Raw genomic sequence first — 12210 nt, 5'->3', positions numbered from 1 at the left:
ACAATATACGAGGGATGATCAACCCCTGGTCACAGGGCATCAATCTCCAGTCCTCAATAGTCTCTTCAATCAAGTCATTGACTCTTCATATCGAATTATCGGGCTCTCTCGCTTGCTTTCATACATCGACTCAGATTCTTGATTGCATTCATGAATGGCGGTTTGTTCAAATTCATCTATAGGGCCTGAGCCGTCACTGCCCGCCAGGCTCTGAATTATGGCACGAAGCCGAACACACTGCAGTCTGTTTGGTCTACTCGCACCGTCACTTTTGCGGCATTGATTTACCTGGTTCTTGGTCGCCTCATACGTTTTATTGATGGCGATCAAGAGCTGTCATACCATCGAGATTAGCGAAATGTTTGTAGTGGACAGATGTGCTATCCTTGCCCACATAGTGCGGAGGTATGACTCGTCATTGTCCTATTTCTTCTTTCTTCTTGCAGCCTCATTGATTACTGTAATTGTGTAGGCTGTCAGTTATTTCTGCCGCAAAATCAAAGAGCAAGATGAAGCTACACAAACATGCCATTCTTGTCCGTCTGATTGCCAACATGCTTTCCTTTGGATTCGGTCCTCTTCACTAATGAATCACTACAAACACCACCGCAGAGTCGCTTGTCATAACTGTCAATTCGAAGCGGTACTTTACTGCCTTTCCTATCTGCTGCATTTGCCGGGTTATCGAATATATCCAGGAATTAGCGGGCGTACTGCACAGGCATGAGTACTATCCCTATATGCTTGATACTTTCCTAATGTTCCAAGTCCATGACCGTCTTCATGATCTTCCATCCAGCCATCAGAAAGCACCCAGGCTGGATGATACAGAGATGACATATCAGCAGCTGGATGAGTGAGTACGTGAATCAGCGTGTGATAGGTGATAGAAAAGTAAGAGTATGAAAATCCGTCATTTCAGGACTTTTCGGATTATTTTCCATCAAATGTCTTCATTTAACGCACTGGAATGATGCGTCGCAGTGAACCCTTAAGAGAGGCTGAAGACAATTTCCCTCGGGTTCGTATTCGGGTACTAGGTAGCGTTCTGAAGCTTGTTGATCAGAAATAAGGACTGGTCGTGGACATTCCAGAGAGGTGCCACCATTCATCAGGTTTAGGTAAGGCTGGAACATCAACAAAATTCTGCGCGAGCTATTAAAATATAATCGATGCTAAACAGCTCTTATTATTCGCTGAACGCTTGGTCCCCGATGATCTGCGCCGCAGCCGAATACGAATCCGATGCCGAACCCGACCAATATGCCCCGGATTCCCTCTGCAGATCGAAAGTAAGCGTGAGCTCGAATGGACGAATTTTAAGCTTATCACTACTCGAAAATCCGTACTCGTATTCGACTGCGGATCTTGCACCAGGCTGCAGCAATCTATTAGGCTCATGTAGTCTATTCTAGAGTGAGCCACTACATTGGGGCCGTGCAGCCATTTGAGCCAGGTAATCGTATTTTTATCCTTGATGAAACTACGGTGAGCTCAATTTGATGTTAAATCCTATAAAGACCTCATGGTTTCTCCATTTGTAAGAAGCTCATCAACATCGGCTTTTATTACGCTTTCCTTAGGAGCAGCCGAACGTTTACCTTTTTTGATCCTATACACAAGACATCTTACTTTGTGGCGATATGACTACCGACAGTGGCTATGATCTGTATAAATATACGCCCAACCTACCATGTGCAGTAATATTGGCTGCCCTTTTTGTGATGACGACCGCTTTCCACCTCTATCAACGGATTAAAGCACATTCACGATATTTTAACCCTTTCATTGTGGGTGGTATTTGTCGGTCAACCCAAAACCTCTGGAAGCCATATTTATCTTCCTTATTTTTATTAACGTACCGTACAGTTCAAATTATCGGCTATGCAGCCCGTGCTGGCTCTCATTTCTACGTCAACTCCACGATGCTTTATGCAGCTCAATCACTCCTAATCCTACTCGCGCCGACGCTCTATGCAGCATCAATATATATGGTGCTTGGCCGAATCATCACATTTCTTGGTGGGGAGCATCTGAGTTGTATTCCAGTGAGATGGATGACCAAAATTTTCGTTGCTGGAGACGTCCTATCCTTCATTCTACAGGCAGCAGGTTTGTTGATGCCCACCATACTTAGTCCATAGTTTTTTCTCTAATCGATATTGCTCTATCCGTATCTAGGTGGCGGGATTATGACGAGCGGGTCCGATAAGGCTCTCAAGATCGGTCAATGGGTAATTGTCGGTGGACTTTGTGTCCAGCTCATATTTTTCGGAGCATTCGTGATCGCCTCTTTCATCTTCCACTGCAAGATTATCCGAGAACCGACCATCAAAAGCGAGCGTTCCATGGACAACCAAGGAAGCATTTGGTCCAGAGACTGGAGAGGTCTTCTATTTGCATGCTACAGTGTTAGTGTGTTGATCTTGGTTCGATCCGTCTACCGTCTGATCGAATTTGCGCAAGGCAATGACGGTTATATCATCAGCCACGAGGTTTTCTTGTACGTTTTTGATGCCGCGATGATGTTTCTGGTAATGATAGTGATGAACTTGTTTCATCCATCTTTTGTTTTAAACCAAAAGCAGTCGCCGCACCCACACTCGAGAACTGTTGAGCGGAAGTCCGACATTGAGATGCAGCAATGATTGGTTTGAAGCGAGGATTTACTTGCTCTCGAGCTCATGAGAAGGAAAAATGTGGTTAATGAGATTTATGAATTAGACTAGTTGGTAGGCCTCGAATAACTGCTGGAAAAGCCGATATAGACTCCCTTGACTACACGTCGCTGGTAACACATGAATATAGTCTGGGTTTATCGCTACCTTAAGGGGGTATTGAATAGACAGGGACAAGAAATAGGAGTTTAGTTATCAACGCTAATGGCAAAAGACACTAAGGAAGGAACAGCCATGCCTAGCCATGAAATTCCACAACAGCTAATTTGACTCGCTATTCTCTGCTGCAAACTCCGCCGTAGCCCTGGAGGCCTTACAGAACACCCGATAAGATAGGGCGATAAGCGCGCACAGACCATCTGAGAAATTTCCTTTCCACCTCCCCGCGAATAATAAATTCCCCTCCACAACAAGCCAGCGATTTGATTCCGGCATTTATTTTGCCAACAGGAGGTGCGGAACGTGCAATCATAATGGCGGACACAACGTCATCGCCGGCCAAGCCCGTCCACACAATTGTGCTGGACGCGGGTCCCATCATCAAGAATACCCCGCCGCTGTCCACCTTGCTCGCCCAATGCGATGAGATTATTACCACCCCCTCTGTGGTGAACGAAATTCGCGATCCCGATGCTCGCGCCCGAGTTGAGACCCTTTACCTGCCATTCCTGAAGCGCCGAACTCCTACTCCGAACAGCTTCAATGTGATCAGCGAGTTTGCGCGCAAGACAGGTGACCGATCTGTGCTGAGTCGAGTAGATATCGAGGTGCTGGCTCTTGCATATGAAATCGAATGTGAGCGCAATGGAGGCGACTGGCGTCTCCGAAGTGTTCCCGGCCAAAAGCGGGTTAATGGAAAGCCACCTGCGAAGGAGGAGGAGGAGAAGAAGGAAGAAATCGAATCTGGTGTGCAAGCCATCACTGAGGGAGTCAAGGAGACCACTATAAATGAGACCACCGAGGAGTCCAAGCAGGAAGAGACTGCATCTCCCCAAGAAGTTGGAGATGCCGCAGAGAGTGCCACCGTCGAGGCTGCGACGGGCGATGATACCCCCGAGGAGAGCAAAGACGAAGACGATGCCGAGGAGGAAGATGACGCTGCCGATTCTGACGGCGGAGAATGGATCACACCCTCCAACTACAAGAAGCGGCTGGCCGACGGAGAAGGAGGCGCAGCAGTTTTTGGATCTGAACCGAAGACCATGCAGGTTGCAACTATGACCACCGATTTTGCGGTATGTAATTTTCTCTTTTCACTTGTAGCCGAACATATTGACTCATTTCTCCCTGCAGTGCCAAAACGTTTTGCTGCAGATGAACCTGAATCTTCTGTCAACCACAACTCTCCAGAGAGTCCAGCACTTGAAGTCTTTCATTAAGCGCTGCCACGCCTGTTTCCTCACCACCAAGGAAATGAACAAGCAGTTCTGCCCTCGCTGCGGTAAAGACACTCTTACCCGTGTTTCGTGCACCACCACTGCCAATGGTCAATTTACCATGCATCTGAAGAAGAACATGCAGTGGAACAACCGGGGCAACCGTTTCAGCGTCCCCAAGCCGATTGCTGGCAGCTCTAACGGCAAGTGGAAGGGCGGCGGTGGAAAGGGCGGATGGGGCACTGAGCTCATCCTTGCTGAGGACCAGAAGGAGTTCACCCGATCTACTACTGAAGAAGAGCGGCGCCAGCGCCGGGAGCGGGATCTTATGGACGAGGATTACCTGCCCGGCATCTTGACTGGTGAGCGCAACAAATCCGGAGGCCGTATCAAGGTTGGCGCCGGCCGGAACATCAACTCGAGAAAGCGCTAAGTACAGCTTGTGAACGACTTTGCATTATGGGCTAAATGGGCTGGAGTTTGGGGCATGCACAAAAGTCATTCGATCGTTTTCTGGTCACGATGGGATAAGTCTGTCTGTTTATGAGGAATGACCGGAGCCGGTGGGTTTACGATAAACCTTTGCACATAGGATAGCGCCCCATATAGAGAAATCCACATGAATATTTCAAAACAAAAATTGTCATTGGTAGCAAAACATCAGCAACTAGACGTATGTTCTCCAATGAATCTTGACCCAAAACCCCTGACAGAAGAAATGCAGCATACAGTCATCCGTCAACTGTACAAGTAACACCAAGCGCCGAATCGAGGGCTGTATCGCCCTTTAATCCATTTCCCCCAGTTTTAATGTCGCTTTAAGACGAAGCAGTGTTCTCCTCTGAAAGACGACGGTTAGTATCTATAGAATGGGAGAGGCCGGTGAAGAGAACCGTACCGTTCAGCTGGGTGAGCAGGAGGCCGTAGCGCTTCTTCAGGGTAACACGGTGGCGCGAGTACTTGTCATCGGGAGAGAAACGAGCAGGGTGACTGATAAATATGAGCAGTCGAGCAAAATGGTCCGTGGGATGTTGTGCGATTACGCAGACTTGGAGACCTTGCCATCAACAACCTTCTTCAGCGTATAGATACGCTTGCCATCGGCGCCCAGAGTGTACTGTTCAGAAGAGTAAGCAAGAGATTCGAGGAGAGCTTGCGGCGTTCACTATCAAAACGAGGGTTCGTTCGGTGTTCGTAATCGGAGGTAACATACCATAAGATGCATTCTGGGAGGCAGATAAATCAGTAAAACTTCGAGAGATTGAACGACAATCAGCGCGACAATTTTTAGCTCACTTACTTGGCGGTAGTTTATGGTCGAGTGGGTTGAGACTTGCGTGTGTCGTGAACGGAGCAGCGGAGGAATTTTTTTGACGCCGACGGAGGGGAGCTCGGACCATGTGATTAGTCACCACGGCCGCTTAAAACGAAGTGGGAGCGTCCGCAAAATCTCTTCCCTTTCACCTCGCGAGATTCGAGGAACTGCAACTCGCAGAGTCAATGATGCAGACGCAAACTCACTAAGCTATCAATCACAGCGGGCAGCTACCTGATACTGCTGTGATGATTATTTGAACACTCGGCCCTGTCTCAATATCCGCAATCAGGGCACGAAGACTTCAGGTAAGCTACGCAACAAGTGCTCCTTGGAGCTTTTTTCTTTCCTTCCCCACCCCTTCGATGATGACCAAATAAAATCAAGCCTAGGCAGGTGGCACCTTGATTTCTAGCTGCCTGCCAATGATTATTGCTTTTTTGACTACAACGGTATCTGAGAAGATTGTGATCCCAATGTTTTGCACGGACTTGCTTCGCGGACGAGTTTGCTAATCAGCCTTTTTCCGCTCAGGATCTTTCAATATCACTCAGTAATTGTTTTCGATAATGGCCGAAGCTGCCAGTTTGTCCAAGACGGGCCCCGAGGCCGTGCTTGCGCCAGAGAAATCTCGGCCTGCCCGGAATCCTCGTCCTCCTAGACCCAATTACAGGCACATCCATCGCTTTCCTCTTCCAGTCAATGTCCACCATGTTCCTCCAGTAATTCCTCATAACCCTCTCTCTATCATTAGTGTTGCCCTCTCGTACCTCACATTCCTTATCTCCCCTCCACGTCAAGAAGTCTACACCGCATACTTCGACTCGGCTACCTCGTCCGTTCATGTCACAGATGAGAGAATGATTAGGGCCTTGTGGGAGATGGGGTTCTTCGGTAAAGGTAGTCTGAGTCGAAGTGAGCCTAATTGGCTGGAGCAGGAGAAAAAGAGGAGGGGTCTTATGGGTGGTAATACTAGTGAGGAGGCTACAAGGAAGCGCAGAGCTGAACGCCGCCAATTGAAGCTGGAACGAGCGAGGCACGAGAAGCTGGCCATCGAGGAAAGACTCAAGGCCGAGGCCGCTCTTCGGGAATCTGGCTCGGTTGATGGATCAGTCATAGATGGTTCTGGTGATCCTGCATCCAGCTCGGTGGAGAGATTCTCCGTCAAGAAGGCGATGGAAGCCAAGTACGAGGAGAGACGATTGCAAGCGGCCCAGGACAGAAATGCTTCCCAGCCTGTTGATTCATCGCAACCAGCCAGCGGAAAATCGGTTCGCTTCTCCCCCGTTGTTCAGGAGAAAGATGTCGTTTCCACCTCAACTACTTCTCTTCAAGCTCCCGGGGACGAACCTGATCTTGATGTGCTTGAAAATGAGGAGCATCTGCAATTATCAAACGAAGAGACCTTTTTCCTGGTCTATGCACTCGGCGTTGTGCGTGTTGTCGACCGCAGCGATAACGCTGTCATCCCAACATCGTCTCTTCTACCACTTCTACGTCGCCATTCCTACTATCCTTCCCGCCCTGGCTCTTCAGAACTAAAGCCAGATGATCCTTTTATGATATCCTATGCGGTTTATCACCATTTCCGGTCACTCGGGTGGGTTGTGCGGTCCGGAGTAAAGTTCGGAACCGACTATCTACTCTACAACCGCGGCCCGGTTTTCTCTCACGCTGAGTTTGCTGTTATTATCATTCCCTCATACACCAATCCTTATTGGTCAGAGACTGAAGAGCGCAAGGAGCATGCCTCTAGCCAGCAAGCTCGTAGCTGGTGGTGGCTGCATTGCGTCAATCGGGTTCAAGCTCAAGTGAAGAAGAGCTTGGTGGTTTGCTACGTTGAGGTCCCTCCTCCTGTCAGCCCATCTGACGATATTGGAGCTGAGCTCAGTCGCTACCGAGTTCGAGAGTTCCTCCTCCGGCGCTGGGTTCCCAATCGAACTCGGGATTGAGGCATAGGCATCATGTATTCTACAATTCTTATGAGACAGGGCTTCCGATACCCACTCAATTATTCAAGTTATCGTATCGAGTTTTCAACGTGATATACCCAATGACAATTGCAAAAGATCGTTTGACCTACATTTCCCTACAAGAAGTCCACAATTGCTAGCCCGGCGCGCTTCCCAATATTCAAGCATAGTCAAGTCTCGTTGTGTACCGTCTCAAATACACTAGTCCGCAATAGGCAATATTGCCTGCGATGTCGCGAATGCACGTGACTAACGCGTTTCGCGTGCGGTTCCCAATTCTAATTGTCACGGCCCAGTACTGGGCCAGTCTGAGCACTTCCAACCTATCTATTATGCCGAAAGCTATACAGAATATGATTCCTGATGCTGTACAGGCCGCGTGAATATCATGTTGAGGAGATGGAGACGCAGGATAGTATCGATATCGCCAAGCTGCAACGCGTCGCGTTGGGGCTAGTATGTAATGACTTGCAGCGTCCCAGATTCTCATTGGGCTAACGTCGACATCTTCAGGAGCACGAACCATCCCAGTCATTCTTTTCCGGCCCAGCAGGAATTGCCCGCGGTTCACCACAAGAGCTCAACCATTTCAGTCACTCCCCTGCTGGTCGTTCCCATGGTGGGATATCGCAGACCGCCGTAGGTTTATCCTCGACATCCTCATCGGCTGCAACCTCTACCATCAAACGACCCCCTACTCCTTCGATCTCGTGGCAATATGAAACAAACCCCGTGAATGCCATCCACACTGCGACCGACCGAAGCAAAGCGAATCCGGTGTCTTCAGCACCATCTGGAAAAATGGACTCCGCCGAGCCCGCCCCTGGCGACACCCAGGTAGTTTCGCAGTCGGTTTATGATAGCATCATCCGACAGAATGGGGAATCGATGTACAGGGGACTTTCACAAAATGGGGCGGATGGCGCAACACTCAGGACATTGCACGAGGGCGATAGTGGTCACATTGACTTGCTTTCCGAATTCGACACTGGACGTCACGAACCACATCTGTCACCTGGCCACGATGAGGAAAGCAACTACGACGGAAACGAATCTTCTCCATTGGCCTTTCAGCCCGAGTTCTTCCCCGAGTCCCAGCGTTTCATGGCCATGACCCCGGGGACTGCTGTGAAAATGAACCAGGACACTCCGAGCACATCTGTGCGAACTCCCAGCACCTCGCGCAACCCGTTGGCCGGCGATATTGAGTCAAGCGGCGGTCTGCTAGCTCTGAGCCAGCTTTTCAAAGCAACCCAGGCGCCTTCATCTCCCCTGGTTAATAACCTGCAGTCAGAGCTGCTGTCCGACCGTCCATCGCCGAATCTCCCAATTCAACATCCCCGCCTTGCGAACGCCATTTCCTCGCCGTTAACGGAACGGCCGTTGAATTTTCTAAGAGAATCGTCGGAACCAAATTTGAACTACATATCTCTGAAAGAGTCACAGTCCAGGCGCGACAAGTCCCTGGGAGAGAGACTTATCCGTTCGGCTGATAACATGCAGGCGAGCGATGAGCTCGACCAGGTATTCTACAAGGAGTCGAGTTTTGTTGAGAATGCACGACGCCAGCGCCAAATCGATGGTGAAACTGCGGCTCAATTTGCGGCCCTAAATGCTCCTTCCAGATCCGCTACCGGAGTAGATACCTCGCCAAGTCGCCACAATAATGAATCGCTGCCAGAGGAGCCTGCACTAGAAGTTGCAGGAAGTGAAGAAGAGACAGAGCAAGAAGATGATCTCGGCCCACAAGTGCCTCAGTCGCAAGAAATTCTCCAGTCCTCAGAAGAGGACAAAGAGAACTACATCGGTCCTCCTTTGCCTGTGGATGCTACTGGAAGCGCACACGATCGTCTCTCCCAAGTACTAGCTGTTGACGAACATCAATCAATGGCGGAGCAAAGCATTGGACTTTCTGGCCAAGGCCGTGCGGCCTCTCCGGGACATAGCCAGTATCTCGGCCGGTCCTCGCAAGTCATGGTGAAGGACTCTCAACAGACACCACAGCAGTCTCCGAGACTTAATGATCAGATATCGAAGGTACCGTCGCCGAGCTATATAAGTGTGTTTGACGAAACTTCCGATGTCGAACGACCTTCACCTGTGCGGCAACGCCTTCAATCATCACCGCCGGGTGCTCGACTAAAGGAGGGATCATGGCCAGAATCCAGTACAAACATACAAACGCACCCGTGTTTGGTGATTCAAGCTACCTCGTCAAACGAGACTAGACAAATCCAGTCTAGCAATGCCTCAGACCAGCAAACCTCTGGTCCAATTCCTAAGGGGACAGAGACGGGTCTTGAGAACAAATCATCTTCGATGCCTTCGCGTGTAACAGAAACTCCAGTTCACATGAGACCTCAGATAAGTGATATGGCTCGAATGACGAGCATTCCTGAGACTAGTCCCAACCGGAATCGATCCAATGAGTGGGAGGGTGGCTCAAATCGCGACGGTCTCAATAATGAAGATGACGATCTTCCTCCTATGTTCACTGCCGAACGCATTCGAAATCCCCGACCCCGGCCCTCTCAAACTCGCGCACTTTCTTCCCCAATCAAAACGATACAGACGCAAGTGCAGTCCCAAATTCTATCTAGTCCCAGTGGAAGGCAGCGCCGAGCGTTGACTGCCATTGCTGCAGATGCCTCGCCCCAGACGGACCATAAGTTTGGAGATTTCGGGCTAGATTTCTTTATGGCCGAGGATGATCAGTTTAGCGCTCTTGTTGGTGACGGATCCCCGACCCGCCCGCGAAAGAAGCGTCGTGGAAATTTGAGCCAAAGCCTCCAGACATCTGAAATCGCTCTTCCGGCTACTCCCCGCGCACAGCCCCCAAAAACCGTCGCCCCGACCCAACCACACTGGAGTGCTGAGAAGGCCATGTCACAGTCACAGGAAATTTCGGCAGTTCAAGTGCCAACAACCGTAATTCGCAAGCAGGTGAAGCCCTCTGCGCGGCCGTCTTCTCGGAGAAATGAGAATGTCTGGGAGATTGAGAGTCCGCAGCGTGTCGTTCGCCGGAGATCAAGGTCAAGGCCCGGAAGAATAATGACCTCGCATGATCCCGCACCGCAGCGTGTGCCGGTGAAGTTCCCAGAAGAGAGGCCGCCTGTGCGTCCAGTCGTTGTTCACAACCCTCACTCAGCCCTGTCGTCTGAGCTCACGGATGTCGACCTGCCTTTCGAGATTTCAATGCTATCAAAAATCAATGCCATCGAGAGCGCTTCAAGTCCACCTCAATTATCCCACATCGGCGCATGCCGGGACGACGCTCAAACTGTTGCACCAAATCAGGTTCTTGCTATATGGATGGGGCAAAAGCGGGCGTATTATCCTGCGACCTGCTTCGGCACACCCCTTGGGGGTTCTCAGAGCAAATATTCCGTCAAATTTGATGACAGTGTTCCCGTTGAAGTAGTGAGAGGTGCCGTGAAGCGCCTTGAACTGCGGGTGGGAGATGAAGTCAAGGTTGACATGCCTCATATTCCCAAAATCGCCCATGTCATTCGTGGATTCGACGACAAGCTCACTAGGGAGGAAATTGTTCGTGCCGCAGGGAATGGCCTCTATCCGCAGACAGATGTATATGGGCACACCACGGTGATTGTTGCGCCCAAGCAACGCAAGAGTCTGCCCAATTCCAGCTTAGATACTTCCGAAAACGTGACCAAGGTGCCGATTTCCCGAATCTACATGGATACTATCCTATGGAACCGTTTCAAAGACCGAGCATATACCTACAAGCCTGAAACTGCAGCACCGGCGAACACCTCCCGAGCTCCGTCTGTGAGACCCTCACTTCCAGCCTCCCCAAACACCCGCGTTGCCCGCAGCATCCACGACCTCACTGGCATCTTTGCAAATATGGCATTTGCCGTTTCCTATAAAGATGATGAAGACTCAAAGAACCGCGTCACAAGACTCATCCGAGAAAATGGTGGCTCGCTATTACACGACGGATTTACAGAACTGTTTGAAACCGCATCTATAAATCTTGTTGAGACGCCCAAGAAAGGAGGCGCGAGTGATGGAAACTCCAGTGTCAATGGTCTGTCTCTTACCGGGCTCGCGGAGGATATTGGGTTCACATGTTTAATTGCCGATACACATTCTCGCCGTGAGAAGTACATGCAGGCGTTGGCACTGAATGTCCCATGTTTGTCCGGTCGCTGGGTTGAAGATTGTGTTGCTAAAGGTCGCGTTCTCGACTGGGACATCTACCTTTTACCGGCTGGAGAATCTAAATACCTCAACGGGGCCACGAGATCCCGAATTATGTCGCATATCTCCCCGATGGACGCTCGCTTGTTTGACACTATCGCCACACGACCAAAATTACTTGATGGGAAATCTGTACTTATTGTTATGGGGCGTGGAAAAGCAGAAGAAAAGCGCAAGGCTTACGTCTTTCTCACCTTTGCTTTGGGCGCCTCTCGTGTGGAACGTGTCCCTGATCTCGAGACGGCCAAGGCATTGTTGGACTCCCAATCCGAAGCCTCCCTCCCTTCCAGTTGGGACTTCATCTATGTTGATGATGCAGACCAGGCTGCTGCAAAATCTATGTTGGCTCCTTGTCCCCCAACAACACAGACTATCCATTTGGTACATGGAAGGAAACGGAGGAGATCGACTGTGACAATGTCGAGACCCAGCCTGGCGTCTCTACTTAGCCCACAGGTCGTGGGAAATGAGTTCGTCTGCCAGAGTTTGATTCTGGGACGATTATTTGAGGAGTGAGATTTGTTTTTCACCTTGCCTTGATACCAATTTCATTGGAAGTTTTGCTATGTACTTTGAATTTCGGTAGTAAGAAAGAGAATTTCACCATGCCCGCTGTTGCCTGTTGCAGTCGGCCTTCGGTGTGC

General features: G+C 50.0%; 4 protein-coding genes across 4 annotated transcripts; 3 read left to right on the top strand and 1 right to left on the bottom strand.

Annotated features, from left to right (window-relative positions):
• Nucleotides 1-3151: 3151 nt before the first annotated feature.
• N7482_002659 (rRNA-binding endoribonuclease) lies at nucleotides 3152-4487 on the top strand (the record flags this gene model as incomplete). Its single annotated transcript, XM_056684784.1, has 2 exons — nucleotides 3152-3913; nucleotides 3972-4487. 2 exons carry the CDS (start codon nucleotides 3152-3154, stop codon nucleotides 4485-4487), a joined length of 1278 nt encoding a protein of 425 aa, XP_056548390.1.
• Nucleotides 4488-4872: 385 nt separating this feature from the next.
• On the bottom strand, nucleotides 4873-5279 carry N7482_002658 (H/ACA ribonucleoprotein complex subunit NOP10; the record flags this gene model as incomplete). Its single annotated transcript, XM_056684783.1, has 3 exons — nucleotides 4873-5044; nucleotides 5098-5171; nucleotides 5268-5279. 3 exons carry the CDS (start codon nucleotides 5277-5279, stop codon nucleotides 4873-4875), a joined length of 258 nt encoding a protein of 85 aa, XP_056548389.1.
• Nucleotides 5280-5938: 659 nt separating this feature from the next.
• On the top strand, nucleotides 5939-7321 carry sen2 (tRNA splicing endonuclease subunit SEN2; the record flags this gene model as incomplete). Its single annotated transcript, XM_056684782.1, has 1 exon — nucleotides 5939-7321. The coding sequence occupies one exon, from the start codon at nucleotides 5939-5941 to the stop codon at nucleotides 7319-7321; it is 1383 nt and encodes a 460-aa protein (XP_056548388.1).
• A 251-nt stretch (nucleotides 7322-7572) lies between these two features.
• Nucleotides 7573-12082, top strand: N7482_002656 (chromatin-binding protein RAD9; the record flags this gene model as incomplete). The annotated part of the gene is made up of 3 exons (XM_056684781.1): nucleotides 7573-7637; nucleotides 7717-7798; nucleotides 7856-12082. The coding sequence occupies 3 exons, from the start codon at nucleotides 7573-7575 to the stop codon at nucleotides 12080-12082; spliced, it is 4374 nt and encodes a 1457-aa protein (XP_056548387.1).
• Nucleotides 12083-12210: the final 128 nt, after the last annotated feature.

This window comes from Penicillium canariense (genome assembly GCF_028826845.1).
Source record: "Penicillium canariense strain IBT 26290 chromosome Unknown utg000001l_segment0_segment0, whole genome shotgun sequence".
In the NCBI taxonomy this organism is placed as follows: Eukaryota; Fungi; Ascomycota; class Eurotiomycetes; order Eurotiales; family Aspergillaceae; genus Penicillium; species Penicillium canariense.
Note: the sequence above shows the minus strand (reverse complement) of the source record. Positions and strands in the feature narration are given on the sequence as shown.